The 20,077-nt window shown below is 41.3% G+C and overlaps 1 protein-coding gene across 1 annotated transcript in view; it reads right to left on the bottom strand.

The window, feature by feature from the left end:
* Positions 1–5,006: 5,006 nt before the first annotated feature.
* The window catches only part of LOC121835174 (lachesin-like), a 205,405-nt gene continuing 190,334 nt past the window's right edge, over positions 5,007–20,077 (bottom strand). The window contains exons 7-8 of the mRNA XM_042289146.1: positions 6,717–6,830; positions 5,007–5,116 (exon numbers count right to left, since the gene is read on the bottom strand). Of these exons, the coding sequence (XP_042145080.1) occupies positions 5,007–5,116; positions 6,717–6,830 (224 nt within the window). The remainder of the gene's footprint in view (positions 5,117–6,716; positions 6,831–20,077) is intronic.

Here is a 20,077-nt window from a genome sequence, read left to right as displayed (position 1 = left end):
ACGTTCGAGTTATCTAAACATAATTTGTTTTTTTTCGTGCAGTAGGCAAGATAAATAAATCATATCATGGAATACAGTTTTCCTCTAGCGTTTGGAAAGCAAAGGAGTAGTGGGCTCAGAGGTTCGTATATTGTTACGTGGTCGTATAAAATAACAACGCAAATATTTCACCATGTTGGACACATTCTGTTTATACCTGCGATGCACTACCCTTTCTTCATCTTGGCTTAGAATGGTCAAAGAGGCGCTCATTATTTCTTAAACTTGTAACTCGCGACAAAAACTAATAATCACATCTGTAATAGCGGTACCTTCAGACGGACAATGTGTGACTATCATAATACACACTTGGATTACCCAAAGGGCTCGTGAAAGTTTTTGAGTAGTGCCAGTCAAATCCCTTATGTCATTCATCGCATCAAAAAACCAATTCGTAAAACAAAACCTTAAAAAGAAAGTTTTGACTGTTCAGATGTTTCTGACTTAGCAGAAATCGAAAAAAACACCTGACGCAGTTTAAATGTTCGTTCTTCAGCGTAGAGTGCCGACTTGTCACTTGACTTCACTGCAGCAGCATTGTGAGAACTCTCTTCGATTTGGGTAGCTTGCAGGGGGCGTTTGGGACACGACGTGACCTCGAAGCAGGTCACGAGAAAATAGAAGTAGCGTAAATGCTGGCAGCAACTAGAAGTAGTGTCGATGGAAGAGGGCTGGGGCATGCGGCGTTGCCATGGCTTTGAAAATCTGCAAGAAACAAGCAAAGGTTACTTTTCGTTATAAACTCAGCACCGTAAAAAAAATTACCTTTTTATTGTAACAGCGGTAAATCTCGTATTCGAAGAGGCGGTGATTACATCTCTATTGGGGCAGGCTAAAATGGCCTAATATTTATTTTATGCGAGAAAAATATGTTTTTGGGGCATTTCTAAATTAAAGGAGGGCACAAACCGCAGCATTCTTGTATTTTTGTTGTTCTGAAGTTATGGAGCGTTGAACACGCCGCGACAGAATTCAGCATTTTCACTTGCCGTCACATGTCGTATATTTGACACCCTGTGCTGCCTTTATTTTTGTTTCTTTGCCTCACTTAAACTTGTTGTTATCATTTAGTACCTACTATAAAGGCACTTTGAATAAAATGCAATTTTATAAGATTGTTGTTTTATATTTGTTTAACAAAATGTGAAACTGAACTTCCATGTCTATTTTTTGTCAGCATTAACAAGTCTCTGCTTTGGTTACACTTAAGGTAAATTATCCTTTTCTTAAAACTACGGAAAACACTAAACAAGCTCACTATAGCTAAAATAATATAATTCAAATTCATCAATTAGGCATCTCCTTATCGTCGCGTAAACCGTGTATAAAATAACAAAAGTTGCGTGTTTAAAATTTTTTCTAAAACTTCCTTCGAAATGTTTTTGTGTTTATATTGTTTTAGATATAATAGTAGACTATTAGAAAACTTAATCTAGAAATGTCATATTTTGGTTGTATTTCCTTTATTTTAGTCACAATCTTGTGAAATTAGTGTTTCGTTGGACAGACAACATGCGTGCTTGGTCGTCTCTATGATTTCGAACATATATTTTAGTCACGTTAAAAAAAAATAACATAGAGTAGATTAAATTTTATATTCACTATAATTTTGAGTTTTGTATAAGGCCAACACATATAAGCAAACTACAAAACAGTGAGTCGCAATTGTCTATTAAATCAGAAGGCCACGCAACATGTCAAGATTTTTTTATTTATATCAAGATTCAAAATAAACGAGGGCGCATACTGATTGTCCAGAATATTACGAAGGCAATAAAAATTGCCATGCTATTAGAATCTCTCACATAAAACTTCTGGAAATAAGCGCCGGGTTTTTTTCACCTCAGATCGTGGAGATCACCGACGGTTGAGTGCGCAGTTCTTGCAGCTAACTAATACACGAACGTTCACGCACAGAATCAGTTTGAACGAAAAAAGTCAATCGCACGTTTCTTAAAGGCAGTACATTATGTGACTAGTTCATTGTAGCAGTGAATTATTTTTTTAATGTCTGCTGCGTGCCCGCCGGACCACTCAGCCGCCTCCCTCGTACTACTGTAGCCTCAGATTAAGGGTGAACGGAGTACAAAAGCCAGGCAGTCCATGGTCGCTGTTTCGAACATGCCGGCACACACTCACTGATGATCTACTTTCAGGGCACGAGGTGGCACGTGCATGCGTTGACACATGTATGCGGCTATTTTAGGTTTTAGGCTGCAAGGGTGCCCTTAGTTTATAGAACAACGCGTTGGAGATGTTTTGTCTTGTCATAGCCTCCTTTATACAGACGACACCTGACAGAGCGCCATGAGAAGAGGCCGTCTAAGTGGAAACTGTGGAGCGGTAGACAACGGATGACAGGAGAACCGCGTGACTGGCGCCCTGCTGCGGCGAGACGCGAAAACACACTTCTCCCGAGCGAGCAAGTGTGTTTCGGACCCTCACCACTACAAAAACTGTGTGCTGATGTCCAGGTTCCCCGAGAAATTTCTCTTTGATTCTCTGGGCTACCAGATCCTCCCGCTCACAGTCTACGACTAGGCAGTCTATGACTTCGTCGTCGAAATGCCAGGAATAGTGTGTATGGAGGAGGCTATGGTCTTCCTCCATTCCAAAAGCATGTTTGGAGATTCCAATAGCATGTCTGCTTTTGGAATCTCCACTTCGAAAGTGGTTGTACGCCGTGTATAACTTCTCTGTCTTTGAATGTGCTTTTTATTGTTTATAGCTACTTTTGTGAGCTTCGTTTGAAACGTGTTTTGTCTTGTGCATGCGCTGGTGCGAACTTTTCACTTCAACGGCAGGAAGAGTGTTGATACACGGCTATTGCCAGACTGTCCTTGAAGCAACTGCCGTGGTCTTTCAAGGTTCTAGTCCGTTCTTGTAGAAGTGATTGTAAAACGAGACATGTGTCGCGCATAAGCTAGACGCCTAAGCGAAGCCACGTATTACAACTGCATTAGAACAGAGCGTAAGGTGAGTGCGGGCCAAAGTGCACTCGCTCGCTGCTGAGAAGCATATTGAGTTATGGAGGGGTTCCGAGATGATGGGAAATGAACAGATATAAATTATATTATTATATTTATATTCAGCTTGCTTTGCGATTTTCATAGATCTAAAGAACAATAATTTACCTTCAGTTTTGCCAAAGCAAGGACCTGTCAATATTGACCAAAAATCGACCTGGGAGGCCAGTTTTACTTTATGTTAGAAAAAAAGTTTGAAACAACTTATAAATTTTTCTTTTATTCAAAGTGTCTTTATAGTACCTACTAGAGGCTAGAAAAAGTTTAAAAGAGGCAAAGAAAAAAATAACGGCAGCAGAGGGTGTCGAACATACGGCCTGTGACGGCAAGGGAAAACGCTAGTTTCTGCCGCAGCGTCTTCTAGTCTCCATAACTTGATAACAAAAACAAAATACGGGAAGCTTGAGGTTTGTGCCCTCCTTTTTTGAATAATTCCCCCTAAATATATTTTTTAACTAAAATTAGGCACTTTTAGCCTGCCCAATTTGATATGTAATCACCCTTGTATACACTTACACAGTTGTCTGTCATACAAGAACCACAAATCTTTTCACCCGACTTCACGGAAAGCACCGCTGCAAATGTCATCGGGTCATTCCCATTTTACTGGTGAGTCAAAAAATAACGTCTATTCTTTATTATTTGGTGAGTAATTTTTGGAGATACCCCTGTCACGCGTTAAATTCCTAGAATATAACTAGGGCTCCGTGTTTTAGGATAAATCCGAAAAACTTCGAAAAACACCGCCGGTAAAAGTTTTGTCAATTCGGATTTATCCGATAAACTCTGAATTGTTATGTGCCCATGAAACTCCCCCCCCCCCTAATATATATATATATATATATATATATATATTACAATTTAAGCAGCGCAGGATCAATGGTCCTGGGAAAGTGACACCATAATTTTCTTTCAAGCGTCTGACTGCTGTCAAAAGGGGGTCGTACGGCTTTTCTCGTCAAGGTTGGTTCAAGGAAACCGGTCATCATACCATTCGTGTCACGACAAAAGCCACCCTTTTGGTTTCCGGTTTGGACCATGGGATTTGAGATCTAGAGAAAGGAGTGGGTATGTTTCTGTAACAGTGAAAGCTATGGATCATAGAGATCGTATAAAATAGAAAAGGGGGGGGCAGTTGAGCCTTCTCTATTACATCCTTAACCACTCCACCTCGCGCGGCCGCGGGATAGATTGATGGGATGACTACGAGCTTCCTTGCGACTACCTCCGGCAGCTTAGTGAATTTAAGGTATTGATGTTTATCGAAGCCACACTTTCTTGCGATTTTTGTCGTGGGACAAATTAGTATTGCCAGTGACAACAATGGCAAATTCAGCTGAAAAAAATCTTAATTGATACAAGCGCGTTTTATTTTTTATCTGCCATTCGTTTGCATCCGGCTATTATTTATAATTTTTAATAGAAAACACTGCGAATTTAATATCCGAATTTCGGAGAATTGAGGATTTACAAAAAATGAACTCCGATAAACGTCAAATTTTCGCTAAAAAATAAACTCAGAAAAACACCCTCCGAATTTCAGGAAAAATAAACTCCGAAAACACGGAGCCCTAAATATAACTTAGACTACTATTTTTACATGATACCCCGAAGTCAGTAATATAGTTCCCGAGTTTAAATTCCACGAAGCATTATTAAAGATAGGCACTGCTCTCAATGAAAACACATCAGGTATGAAACGCAATATTCACAACAATGTACTAGAAAAATTTAAAACATATATATATATATATATATATATTTCAAGTACTAAATTCTTCACTTCCACTCGTGCGTGTATTCATGTTTGGAGATTTGACAGACCAAGAGACTTTAACGCCTCATTATATAATTCACACCTTATGTTGTTGTTGTTTTACTTCTATATTTACGTTTCTCATCTTAACGCTTTCACACAGGAAAGTACCTTATCAAAGTATCCTATGAGGCATCCAAAGACTCACCTCCGAGTTTCACCACGGCGGGGGTGTAGGAGGGCCGTTGATCCGTCGACAACTCCGACAGGTCACGTGGCCTAGTTGTCGGAATCGCTGTACAAGAAAGTGCGATTGAATTAGCGCATACAAATAGCTTAGTCACTGACACGTTAACAAACGCGAGGCATTGCAAGTTTTTTTATGTTTCTTTTTTTTTTTATAAGAAAGGTAAAGAACAAGCCACAACGCAAGAAGAATTAGTATACAGTATACTAGCCTTGTTACACTGGCACACTTAAGTGCTGTTACGCTAAGCCCCAGTTAGCGCCCGATACTTGAGGACAACATTCTGCGGCTCTGCAGAAAAAAGGTATGGGCGCACGTGCGCTTCAGAATTTTGAGCACCCATCAAAGCAGTGTACGCGGACTCCTTCAATTATTCTGGAATAGCAAACCGAGAGTATAGTACGGTAACCGTGGTGACCTGTGCAGCAGTTAAAGTTGAGTTAACTGCGGTTGAGGGTGCCCGTGTAACATGCCCGTAAGTCACGCTCTGAGTTTTTTAAGCGTTCATTGAGAACACACTACACCTGTATATGGTTTAGTTGTTTTTTTAATTGATTTTAGAGTCACTGACTACTAAAGACACGTGGCATATCACGTGCACGTGAATTGTCTTGAGATTGGATGTTCGACGTTCTCATCAACTGAAGCCGGATTCACACGATGAAATTTTGCTGGCGATTTGGCAACTGCAAGGTCGGGCACCGCAACCTCCACCATGTTTTTTTGTTTGTTTTTTTAAGTAGACGGCGACCATAAATTAGAAAGATCTAGAATTGCGTAGCCAAAAACTTTGCGTATACGCCAAGAGATGGCGGTGTTGGCACTGCGCTCGCGCCGAGTCTCAAATCTGGTTTTGAATTTACGCTTGATGACAAAGTTATTTCTTCGCGTTGGCGAAGCTTTTGTGTGTACGCTGTGCAAACGTTCGCCATTGCTTAAATGTCACCCGAACAACACAGAATAACTACTTAATATATTTTATCAGACCGTAATTACAAGCGCCGAAAACGAATCACGTTTACGAATAACCCCGAGACACGATGTCTCAAAATTTGAGACTTCGTGTTTGCCCCTTAATCACCTTCATTTCCTCCCATCCTGGGGTTTTCCGCAATCGACCCTTTTTTTAAAACCCTATTGGGCAACATTCCCGGCCGCCATTTCTCGGAAACGACGCGTTTGTTCGGACGCGAGTTCTCACTAAGCGCTGACGCAAAGACCCGTTCTCCAGTACAAGCCAACGTTACTAGCTAAACCCAGTCACGGAAATGCCGAGAGACGCTGCTTGCACGAGCAATACCTCCCCCGTCCCCCCATGGGTTGCCCCCCGTCGTTCGGCGCGCGACCATTTTGGGGGGACGGCTGCTACGGTAACTGCGGTGCATTCTACAAAATACGCACGTTTCGAAGCACATCGTCTTGATGGTGTTTCACCGTACTCTATAAACACGCATGCGGGAGAATGCTTAGTGATATCGATCTATTAGCGCAACAACTACTCAATGTCGCGTTCTTTCGGAAAAAAAAAGGTATATTATGTTCAAGTTACGCAAGATCCTTTGCGCACTTGGTTGTTGTTCGAAAGCTGGTTTACGAGTGGGGCGTTTAAATGCCTAGCAGGTTCTTTGCGTGCTTCTCGCGCACCTACCTCTGTCGTGGGGTCTGGTCAAGGAGTTCCGCATCTGGCCGTTGCGGAGTTTCTCAGACTTGGCGCGGAAGGCCTCCGGAGAATGCGACGTGGATGAAGAGCTTGCGGGAATCTCTGCAAGTCAAGCGAAAGTTGCGTATCACTGCGAGCCTGTGCATATCCGGGAACGCCGGCTCGAAATAACGCGGAAGTTTCGTACATGCGGAGCTATTCATTTTGTTTTTAGCTTCCCTAACTAACTATAATTTCGCAATCACCGGCCTTTACCCTTTCTTTAATGTTATTTAGTATCACGAAATTCAGCATAGTTATTGTGAAATCGACAAGTGAAAATCATGCCAAAACCAGCATTCAAATATACGCGCGTTTTTTAGTGCGATAACGACAGGGGAAAGTGGGCTTGCAAGTCGAGCAGGAAGTCTCAAAATGGATATGCGGAGCATTTGTTTCTTGCTGCTGCTTTGTGGGTGCTGGAGCGAGCTTCCAAAGCATTTATTTGACACTATAAATCAGCTTGTAATCAGTTGGCAACAAAGTCTACAGTCCAAACGGTGAAGCCCTGCCTTTCTCTGGCGCCACTTTCTTATTCTTGACAGTAGAAAGTTTCAGTTTGAAAAACGCAGTGAGGACCAAAATTGTAAATTCAAAAACTTCGCGAAACTCTTTGCCCAATATTTGGGTCTTTCTTCCAGCGACGTTTGTTGGCGTGTTTATCAAATTTTCAGGCAAATTGAGGACCATAAGGAAAATGCCGAATCACGCCTTCAAAGGAATTTTAGAAGTATTTTTCAACTTATTCCTCTTTAGCTTTTTTCCTCAATTAAAAAAAAGAAAAACTGAAAAAAATCACGTGGTAATGACGTAGTGTTTCACCGGTAGCGATGACTTCAAGCTTCCTGTGTGCTTTTTGAGCACAGCATGGAACTTGTGATTTGCGAGCGATTACAAGTGCCGTCGCTGCACTCATTGACCACGAGCGCGAGTTCAAATATTCGTCGACGGAATTTGATTGTTGACGAGCGTATACGTCCGAGTGACGGAGTGGTCGTGTTCACATGCGTGAGCTGTGTTCAGCTGATGTGCTTAGACACCGCGGATGCATCGCAGTGAAAAGGCGTTGAGCTTTGTAACGAAAATAATGGACAAAATGTTCCGCTATATTCTAAAATCTGCGAGGCGAAAAGCAGGCGTTTGCTTCTCGGGAAGCCTGAACGTCTACGCACAGCTTTTGCTGCGGTGAGGACCCGAAACACACTTGTTCGCTCGGGAGAAGTGTCTTTCGGCGTCTCGCTGCAGCGGTGTGCCAGTCACGTGGACGTTCTCTCATCCGTTGTCTGCCGTTCCACCTTTTCCATTTCGCCAGCCGCTTTTCGTGGCGATCTGCCAGGTTTCTCAGTATATAGTGGGCTATGGCATCCATAGAGTTATTATAATGTACGCTAGAGGTTGAACTGGCGCTAGTGTGCTGCTGCGAATTGACGCAGACAGCAACCAGTCGGAAATTGACTTCCGGTAATGCTTTTCTATGGGAATAAGCGAGTGCATTTTCTCGCTGCGCTCGATTACAAGAGCAAATATCACAAATATTTCGTACGTACTAGGAACATTGGAACATTTCTCAGTCACGCAGACGAAATAATTGGTCAGTTAAGGCGCTTTTATTTGAAATTCGTGGCATGAAAAACGGTGCTAAAACCGTTTCGTACATGTATTTGTGTGCACTGTCGGACACTGTTAGCGCGAACACGGCGTCGGCGCTTTCGGCCAAGGGGGATATACGTGTCAAACGAACGAATGACATGTGGAAAACCAATAGAGATGGCAAAAACTACGCAGTATCACTGGATAAGTAACTCCTCGTGCGTGCAGGCGATAAAAATAAATTGAAAGCCACATAATATAGTTCAATTTGCAATAAATAAGTTATTCTTTCGTGATAATGTGCGATGATGCATCGTTCCGGGTTCAAATCATCAACAGCACGCTTCAAATCTTTACAAGTAGGGAGAATTCAGAGAACAGGTGCCCGATAAAAACTGCCTGAGATAGGAAATAATAAAAAGACACACCTTTCGTAGCCCACGTACTCTATTTTTTACATTCGAATGGTCTTTAACCGATCGTAAAGATGCACGACGGAGTCATATTCATAGAATGACAGGACGGGCATACTAGCAATATATAAGCGCCATCGGAATGCTAGCGAACCTTGAACACACTCTACATTCCTTTCGATCTTTATTTAGCTCAGAAGCGTCGCTCGTTTTTACATACCTGCCATGGAACAGAGGTTTGGGCCAGAAATATAGCGAAGCGTAACATCGTTCAATAGTAAAGAAAAATGCTGTAATTAAAGCAATTACACTTTTTCAATATCACTGAAGGTACATACTATCCGGTACAACCGAAGTAATAAAAGTTATTCATGTTATTTTCCGGTGAAGAGACAAAATTCACGCGCGTTTCCCCATAGGAATGCACAGGAGCACCGCAAAAGTAGACTGGTTGCTGTCTGCTTCAATTTGCCACCCGGAAGTCGCATAGACACTAGGGCCAGTTGAACCTCTAGCGTGCATTATAATAACTCTATGATGGCATCATATTGGGTGTTGTCGTGCTCTCAATTTCAGAACGCGAATATAATTTACGACTTCTCCAAGTTCTACGTTGATTCCTTACTGTCGGAAACGTTTATTATAAGTTAAAAAGCTTATATGAATTGCTGCCAAACATCAATTTTGAGACCGCGTAATTTTTTTTGTTCAATTTTGATTGGAAGAAAGCAAACTTGACTTCAATCTTTAAGTCAGGGTCAAGAAGTCTTGTTCAAAGCTACTGCCCGGTGCCTCTGACAGGTGTTGCGTGCAAACTCTTAGAGCATTCATTATATCGCTCGAGATATAACTTTCTAAGTTCCAGTAATTTTTTTTCTCCCTCCCAAAACGGTTTCCGTCGTGCTTATTCGTGTGTAACACACCTGGTTGAATTTACACATTACCTTTCAAACGTCATTGACAACAAAAAAAACACTAGATTGTATATTCTTGGATTTCTGTAAGGCGTTTGACACGGTGCCACATCATTTGTTATTGAATAAGCTTATATTAATAGGAAAAAATGAAAATATTATAAATTGAGTGGCTGTATACTTATCTGAGCGAGAACAGAGTGTTGCACAAAATGGTCAAAAATCTTCACCTGTGCTTGTAACCTCGGGGGTGCCTCAGGGAAGTGTACTGGGACCTTTGTTATTTCTTATATTTATTAACGACATTTGCGAGGGGATACAGTTAAATATCAGGTTATTTAAGGATGATTGTGTATTATACAGAGTTATAGAAACGACGCACACGTCTGTATGATGCAAAAAGATTTAGGAATGTTAAAACGCTGGTGCGATCATTGGGAAATGAGCTTTAATATAAAAAAGTGCAAATACATGTGTTTTACTCGATCTATTGTTAGCACGGCTACATATAAGATAAAACAATTATGAACTTGAGCGAGTAAAATAAACGCAGGTATTTGGGAGTTAATTTTTATAATAATCTAGAATGGAATGATCATTGTAGCAAAGGCAAGTAAAGGGGTATCCACATGAAGGAGAACTCCACGGACGGGTGTCGTGACATCAACAACCCGGTAAACTCCGTCCCCGGCTCCGCCGCCCATATGCGGAGCTTTCGTGCTGACAGCACGTAGCCTCCGCGCCTCCACTACGGAGGGGGACGGCACCGCGAGGCGTCAAAAAGGGATGACGTATGTCTCGCGTGATCAGCGTTCTGCGGAGGAAAGGGGCGGATATCCCATAAGATGTTATTTTTGGGCGGATTTCTCCTTCGTGTGGATATCCCATAAGATGTTACTTTTTATTCGGGGGAATTTTAAGAACACATCTCGTACCGTAAGACAAACATTATATCTAGTGTGTGTACTTTCCGGTGTTTATTTGAGAGAAAAATCGGCGGATGTTTTTCGGTGTTTATTTATTTTCAAAACACCGGTGTATTTCGGTGAAACGTCTCGCGACGAGGCTAAAATCGGTGAATATCGGTGAAAAAAAAAAGCGATTGATCACAGACAGAGAGTTCCAACTTAATTCACATAGTTCATACACTTCTTCTCTAGGAAGCAACTATTTCTCACACTTGGTTATTATAGTAGATGCAAGCATACTTTCATGCTTGCATCTACACGCAAGGAACGTGCTGCCGTCATGGCAGCACGTTCCTTGCGGTTCGCAACCCGCAATTATGAAAACGCACGCTCCTGTGCGACACGGACGTTGGCAGTGTCTTCCAGGAACCACAGCAACCTCTGAATATATGGCTTGCACCGACATCACTTGGCCAGACACAATAAGGAAAAGGCACGTGAGAGTCTACCCTCCACTGTGTTAATTTTTTCACAAAAGGGGGCCATGGGAGACACAATAAGAGAAAGGCGTATGAGAGCTTAGCTTCCATTGCGTTCACCAGACGCTTTTGAGCCCCAGAAAAGAGGGCGGACTGACGCCACCTGGAAGCCATGTATAAACACTGGAAGAATGCAGGATCCACGAGATAACACGTTTGACGAACCTCTACGGGGAAAGGGTTTCGCTAGGTCGGAAACTAGCAACGGCCGGTGTTTTTCGGTTTTAACCAGGGCAAAAATATCCAACCACCGGTGTTTTTCGGTTTTAGCCGATTTTATATTTTCGTCACCGACGGATGTTTATCGGTGTTTTTCGGTTAAAACCGGAAAATACACACCCTAATTATATCTTTTTTTTATCAGACCAATTTTGAAGTATGCCTGTCTTATCTGGGATCCGCCTCAATGTTACGTCGCGAATAAGTTAGAGCCAATTCAAAATCAGGCATTAAGGTTTGTCACAGGCGATTATAGCAGAAAAAAAAAAGAAGAGACTGGGTTGGGACCTAATTAGACTTCGGAGAAAGTGTTTGCGGCTAAAATTCTTTCACAGTATATATCACGGGGAAACACGCATTGAAAAGGGTCTTTACATTCTCGTACCCCACTATGTATCTTCAAGGCGGAATCATTCTAAGACGGCGGCAGAATATAGGTATTGTACTGACAGTTTTTGTTATTCATTTTTTGCTCACACCACCCGGGAGTGGGATGCCCTTCCGGAAGAACTGATAGCTGTTATCAATATTGACGTCTTCTATCACAGACTTCAGAGAAGCGTGCTCGAGTGAAAATGTAGTACTGAATGATTGTCGATTGCATTACTAAAAATGTCTTTTGCATGCGTTTGTGTTTTGTTCCCCCTGCATAACGCCTAACGGCGCAGCAGGTATTTGTGTAAATAATAAAATAAATTTGGATGTCTAATTGTATTCAAAATATTGATGCAAACGGTGTTAAATGTATAAGGTTTGTTTAGTGAGTTACGTAGACCTGTTTGCGCGATCAGTCTAATTTTTCTGTCAATATATATATATATATATATATATATATATATATATATATGTATATATATATATATATATATATATATATATATATATATATATATATATATATATATATATATATATTGAAGTCTGCCCAGAAAGTGAAACACAAATTCTAGAAAAAGCTTTTAATTATAAAATGAGTTTATTGGGCCGAAAATATTGTGAACGGAAAAGCGGAAGTTGATGTTAAACGTTATGACGTCATGAACTGTGAACAATGTTATTAGCGTACCTGTAATATTGAAATATATATTACGCTTATTCGTAGCTTGATTGGCTACCTTGTGTTCACAAGTTATTCAAGCGAAACAATTATAATTTAAAAAAAAATCGTTTTTTGTGGCCTATTTTTACAAAAGCTTTGTGTTAAGTTCTTATTTTTACTATAATATACTGTAGAACCCTTTATTTTCGCGGCCCCTATTTTTTGCGAATCGGTCACAGATGGCATAATCGCGACCACTAAATTTCGCGAATTCCAGACGCCTGCATTAAAAATCTTAAGGACCGAAATTTTCGCGCGCCCTTAAATTTCGCGAATTCTTTATTTCGCGAAATTCGCGAAAATTAAGGGCTCGCGAACATTAAGGGTTTTACAGTAGCTCGATATTTATTGCGAAAAGTAAACTACACAATGATTTTTCTTCTTATCTCCGCGCGTTCTGATATTCGTCCTATGTTTTCCTGAGTGACTTTTGTTTTTGGATCTACGACATCGAAATTCTTCGCATCTGTTTAGTGCTAAGCGCGAACAAAAGCTAGTCCTCGGAAGACGAAAAACAAACAAGCAATACAAAACTCATTTCTGGTCAAAGATTTATCACTGTCAAAATCTGAAAATTGGACTTCTTAAATATTCTGTTTTAGCTGTCTTTTTTTTCTTCTTCAATGGAGAGCCGGAACCGGATGCGAATTCACGCGCTAATCGTAAAAGATGGCCAGACGACTGAAATCGCAACGCCTTACTGTGCTTTCTTTTAATTATTAACGCGTTTTTGTTGGGTACGTAAATTTTTTTTTTTGTTATTTCAGCATTTTCTTTTTTTTTTTCTACATGTGTTGAAGTTTCTTGTTACAGGCTTATCTAGGCCTTCTTCTCGGGAACCTGTCTCAAGCTTGGTTAAGACGATGCCCAAAACTGCTTTGCGCGCATGTAGTTATGTAAAGAGTTACTCGCGACATCCCCGGTGGATCTCATATCCTCTTTCCTTTTTTTTTTTTTAAATGAAGGCTCGAAGTTACGGACTGTAATAGCCACATGACTGCCTGGTTCAAACATCTCTCCTACACTAAAGCTATTTTCGGTTGGCGACATTAAGAATTTCACAGTGAAGTTCCTAAAGCGTGCCTGGAGCATCGACTGTTCTATTTTTATAACTTTCTAACGCCTAAAAAAAGTCCCATTTTCGTTCTAAATAATTTAAATCTCAGGGTAGCTATGTGGTAAAATAACTGAAAAGGAAACAAGTCGTCTGAAACATAGTGTCAGAACTTTTTTTTTCATTAGATTCGCAAGCTTCAACCTAAAACTAAAGCGGTATTAAAAAAAAAAAAAAAAAAGGCTGTCAGAACCCGGACTAAGTTAGGCATATAGTGGTTAAAGGTTTGTGTTTCTACGATTTTTTTTTTATTCACTGCCACGATGAGAATGTAAGTGCGGCTCTTTTAGACGTCCGGAGTTCAGCATGGCCTCTATCCCTCCGCCATGTTTTGGTTTCCCCTGCGCTCTCGAGCACGACAATGGAAGGACATTCGTGCCGTTTTTATGCTGTCAGCAAATAATGTACGAGCGAGGAAATTGAGAAGCAACAATTCGCTGTAAATTCGCTGTAAATCCCCCCACCCCCTCGCTGACCACCGAGCAGAGCAGACGAAAGGGAGAGGAGGAAAAACCCGCCGAAGTGACGTCATTCGCGGTGTCACGTGACCCTTTCACCTGGTTCGGAGAGGGAGACAATGACGTCGAGAACCCTTTGGCAGATAACGCGTGGCCAATGTTTTTTTGCACATTCTGTGGCACTCGCTGAGTATTTTTTTTTTACGAAATGAAAACGGTTGACACTAAACCCGGCCCAGGTTCAGAGCGATAACCGAATTCAGGAGACAAAAGGCTATAAAAAACCTGCCATACCTCGATTTTATTTTTGTTTTGTTTTTTATCTTTTAATGTTTAATTTGTGACTCACTTCGTTCGATGTTCCAAGAGTAGAGATTGTTTCTCATAATTCAAAAGATTTATTTTTGGAGTGATTGAAATTTTTAATTAAAACTATAGTACCGCCATTTTGGTCAGGCTAGAAATAATTGAGCACGAATTTTTCTCTCTGGTGCGTTTTCTAACGCTTACGGGACAAAATAACGTTATAGCACTCATTTTTCAGTTTCACAGTAATTCATTTCAGGAACACTACCAGTGCTGCTACTGCACTAGACCAGTAAAAAATTTCAAGCTTTAAAATCTTGGTATAAGGGCAATATATTATGTCAATGCACTTATTGGATGATGAATTGGCGGGGGCGCAATAGCAGTTTTCAATCACGAGTATGCATTTTCTTCCCAATAGCGAATCTGTAGCACATTACTATTTCACACTGGGACCGCCACAGCACTTGTGGCATCAGAAGTCAAGACTCTTCTCCGCTTTCGTGTGTCTAGTGTTTTTTTTTTTTAATTTATTTAGAACAAAAAAAGTTTCTGTATCTACTCGAAGCAAAAATACGAGAAACGTTCCGGCCGACTAAGATACAGCGCTGCTACCAGCTGGGTTTTCTGCAAACAAACACACTAATTTTGTTTTTCCTCTTTTCCGAACTGAGAGGGAGATAAAATGCCCCAAAATAAATAATAATAATAAAAAAAACAGTTTTGCATCTCCTCTTAGAGCAGCAAAAATAAAATTCATAAAAAGATTAAGACCAAAAGGCTGAGAGTGAAAACACAAAGGGACGCTGAACTACCAGAAGAAAGACATATGAGTGCAGAAATATAACGCGCCCTTATCATTATAAAAATTAAGGCAATATGTTTTTATTTGCTTCGCGGGCTCGATAAAGATAATGGCATGGTGCATGACAAAGCCCCAGCCCGCTGAAGTTCAGCAGCTCAATGCGGTTACGTGATAGCAACGATTCTACAAGACATTACGCAACAATTCAACGAAAACGTGTCGAAGCAAATTGGGAAAAGTAAACAGCACATTTATTTGGTACTGGATACAACAAATAAACGTTAGAAAGTGTTAGTTTTGACAAAACTAAAAACAAACAAAAAACAAAAACTAATCATAGAGATCTCCGACATGTGAACTACAGCAACAACAAATCACGTTGCCAGATTCATTTTGGGTCTCGTAACGGGCTTCAATATACTTTTTTCTTCTTCTACCCTTGTCCCCACCCACGTAGCTGACAAATCAGGTACAGGGGATGGGTAACAAAATGCGTTAACAAGACCCTGGGAAAACGCCTCATACGTGACACACACACACAAACACACACGCGCGCGCACACACACACGCGCACACACACAGACACGCACATGCAAACCAAAGCATTACAACCTGGAACAAGCAAAATCACAAAAATCACACAGAAAAGGCATAACAAGAATGATAGACAGTGGCGAATAAAAACCGTGAGCCTCTCCCACTGGTGTTACGAGATCAGAACGATGTTTTCCCGGCTACCGGAAGTTCCGAGATTTAAGATGGCGGCGACCGCGTAGAAAAACTTGATATTGAGCGTTCATTCCGGATTGACGTGCCCAAATAGGAGCATGTTTCATAATCGGCTCTAACTCAAAAACTTGTCTCGCGGCGTGAATATAGCGCTAAATGTTCTTTAGAGCGCACCTCTCAGGCACCCCTTTCCGGTTTGAGCGGCGTAGCCGTCACCGTCGGCATAACCCTGCGTTACACTATGAAGTCACACGTGACGTAAAGTGTGACGTCACGAGGGTCACTAGTGACGTAACCGTCATGACGTCGCACGGACATATCCCCTCCCCTCCTCTTTCTTAAGAGCTATGCTCTAATACGGCAGTAAAGAGAATAGTAAACGTCTTTCCTTTTTTTAAGTTTATTTTGTGAAATACTGCCCCGTCTAATCACTATACAAATTAAGCAAAAAAAGTTATTTTTGCTTAATTTGTATTTTTAGTTACTTTTTTTTTAACAAAGGTGATTTGCGCGAACTGCCTCCTCAATGTGCAGAACTTTATTATATGCGTACTACATAGCGCAGCGGTCGCTGCTCCTACCTACGTCATGAGTGTCTTCTCCCATAGCTCAGAAGCACAAGGTGGTGCACGCTTTACAGGGTAAGCATCAGAGCAAATTGTAGCTATATTGGTGTTCGTTCCAGACTTGTGCCCGTTGCTTGAAAAATGTAATGGATTACAATTACAAATTGCGCAGCCTCAAATATAATAAACTACCGTTAAAACTTAATTTCGCTGAAAATTAACGAATTAATTTACTCGTTACGTTAGAAATTACTTTCACGTTACTTTGCCCGTACACTTGTCAAGAAAACAATAGAAACAATTTTAATGTTTTCAAAAATGTTCTGCAACACTGCTTTGCATTTACGCCGGTATTATGGTAGTCTTTGTAAAATAGAATATTGTATTTAAGATAAAGAGTGTAAGTTCACTCCGTTCACCTGTACGATGCCAAGGCAGCGAAAGTTGCAACCACACCTGCCATCTCGCTAGCTTACGGCAACCGGAAATGATCCCTGCAATTCTGCAGACAACGTTAGTGGTGCCTATGCTTAGTTGTAGCGTCTACTACCGCTAGCAGATCAAGAAGACAACGCCTAGTAGACGTTTTCTTCTCCATCTTTGTGTTTCGCGCACTTCTATATGCCTTGCGCGTTTTTCCAGCGGTTCTAGTGACCAGTCATACAACAACAACAACAAAAAAAGAAGCATGTTTTCTTTTCGGTCATTCTCCTCTTCACGTGTCTTCTATTTTGTAGAACTTGCTATCTTTAGGCTGCTGAATGTAGCCTTTCCGAGAAGCGTTCTGCGCACGCGCGAGCGCCCGATGCCAAGCGGTGGAAGTCGGCACGAAAAATCGTGGAAATTCGGAAAGAGGCTCTGAATCAGCGGGTAGAACACGTAATTGCAGGATATATATAATTGTGTTACACAAAAAATAAAGTGAACGGAAAGAAAAACACGACATTTGGGTGGACGCCACGGATTCTCCTCTTTAAAGTCGCGTTGGGCACGCGCCGCAGCTCAGAAAGCGAAGAAACTGGTAGTGTAGCTCCCATTATCGATTGGTAGCGCAGGTAGGTTACTTCCTCGATTTTTAGTTCGTGCGGTCACCGCATGGTGCCGTTGGTATGTGAGAAAGGTCCATTGCCTGATCATATAGCTCGAGTTTCTGTATTATGTTCATATTTTTAAAATGGAACGAGTAAATAAAGTAATCCGTTACCAATATTTCGTAACAAAATTACATTACAAATAACTGCCGCGAAAAAAGTAACATATTACAAGCAATCCGTTATATGTAACGGATTACTTCCCAAGTCTGGCTCGTCCATACAGCGACTTACCCAAGCATGACGTAAAGGGACCCCCTCCCAAGGCCGGAGTACGATTTCCTGCTCATCCGGCTATACGTCCTCGCTGGGTTTATTCGCAAATTATTTGCTCGAGGCAATTGATTTGGCGATCAAACATAGCAAGGCCAGATGGCCGGATGTTGATAGTTGCTAATCTCGCCACCGGCCGGCGTCCCGCTCGGTTGCCTCCTCTCGTCGTCAGCATGACGCGAGCGTGTAGCTCGACACCGCACGCTCTTCAGGCTTCGTCGGTCCCTTCCGCCACTGCACTTCTTAATCCTTGACTCACCGTGTTGCCAAGTTGAGGTACGCTAAAGCATGCGGCGACCAAACTCCTTTGTAGAAGAGCGATCATCAGCGAGGACCGCGTAGAAGCGAAAAGAGAACGACCAACAACCTCGCAGACAATTGAACGGAAACACGGGTTTTCGCCGTCGTTTTCAAAAGGGCAGGCAGCTTGATGCGTAAATGCGCGCAAATTCACAAAGGCCCGAACTCCACCGCCATCAAAAATGGCTGAAATATTCGGCGCCAGCAAAGTTTCTATATCTCTTTGGCGTAAAGCACAGTACTTTGGCGCTCTCTTCATTTTCCTTAAAAAGGATCCGTTACTTATCAATGATATACGACCTTTCCGAGAGTTCCCGCCCGCAGAAAACGAAATGCCGGCCCTAACTCTTGTTTCTATTGCTGTAAGCTTTTAATTAATTGTCGGTTCAGTTCATACTTTTCGTTTCTCATAATGTCTTCCACATTGTTCGCATTTCCAACTTGCTGTTAGCATAACGCTTTTTTTCTTCTTCTTCTTGGGAGCATCGCTGGAATGCGGCAGAAACAGGCGCTTTGTTTATCGCAGATAATTCTGCGGAACCTAGTTAGAATAATCACTAGAAAGTCGTCGAGCGGAACTTGTACATGAAGAAAACAGCCACTAAAATAATTATAAAAATATTTAGTTATGAATAAAAAATAAAAGCGCATTTGCACGGTAACTGTCCGAATAATGCGTGCTTCCATGTTTTGTGCGTGACTTGAAAAAAAAATTTAACCAGATAGATATCAATGCGTAGGTCGGCTCACAGTTGTAAAGAAAATTCAAACACGATGTTTTTTTCTAAATATTTTTATAACAGACATCCCCCTTACTAATAAGCTGCACGGTTGTAGATAATAAGCACGCTAAGAAGATTCACTGTTTCAAAACGCATCCCCACTTTGCGAACTAGGGATGTTTGTTTCTAAATATTCCGCTCGTCCGCATTGAACATGGAAGCCCCGTGAACTTTGCCTCACAACTTTATGTTGTACCGCACACTCAAGTTAACATGTCTTTAAAAAAAAAAAAATAGGTCCTAAAATAAAAACCAAAATATTTTTTTAAAGACACGGCATCAATTTGAGTCTCTGCCTTTCTGTCTTTCTACCTCACTAAACAATATAAAAATTCATCTCAGGGACGGCTTAGAGCGCGATGAAAACAAGGGAATAAAGTAAACTACAAAAAAGCAGTAGTGAAAAAACAAGCTCACGCGTGCGTAGCCCCAATTTTGCTTTGCCTTTCTGCAGTTCTGGAGCCAATACCACGAGCCGTCAGGCACTCGACGGGGACAAGGCAGAAACGCGTATGAAAAAAATAGATAAAATTTTAATTAAGAATGTGGAATTTATGTGCGGTCATCCCACCTTTTTAAGAGACTTATATATTTTCTCTTTTTTTTTTTGAAGATTAAGAAAAAAAAGAAAACCTAATATCTTAATAAATTAACAACAATCGACGCCATCTGAGGGCAATGTTCTTACTAGGTGATCCTTATAAACGAAGCACTTAACCTCCCCAAGTACTTCAACTTGGGGCGCGGAAAAATACGCCCCAAACGCGAGAGCTTCTTCCTTTTTTTTTCCTTTATATTTTTTTTCGGACGCACCACGTGAATTCTTAGTCGGTATTCTAGCTGTGCTTTTGTAAATTTCCGCTGTAGAATGTATTTTTTGTTTTTAGAATGGCATTTAATGTTGCGCCGATGTGCGTTCCTTTTGGAGGCTCCATAGCGGTAATGAGGCGTTCGCTCGCGCGCTTTCTGCAAGATGTTGCGGCACTTAATTCCCGAAGCATCTCGAAGCAAGCGTATTGTTGCTGATAAGGAACTGTCTCGACTCGCCGGGTCATTATTACACGCGCTGTCTCGTTCCTTGTTTTTGCGAAAACCACGAGAAAATAAAACTAACGTGTTTTGTTTCGCGCGCTGTGATCATTACCGCCGAGTATAACTTGAATATTTTGTTCTTTTGCGCGCTGAGGTGGCTGGTATCGATCGT

Source organism: Ixodes scapularis, unplaced genomic scaffold, assembly GCF_016920785.2.
Source record: "Ixodes scapularis isolate PalLabHiFi unplaced genomic scaffold, ASM1692078v2 PGA_scaffold11__112_contigs__length_91849675, whole genome shotgun sequence".
NCBI lineage: Eukaryota > Metazoa > Arthropoda > Arachnida > Ixodida > Ixodidae > Ixodes > Ixodes scapularis.
This window is presented reverse-complemented; position numbering and strand designations above follow the sequence as displayed.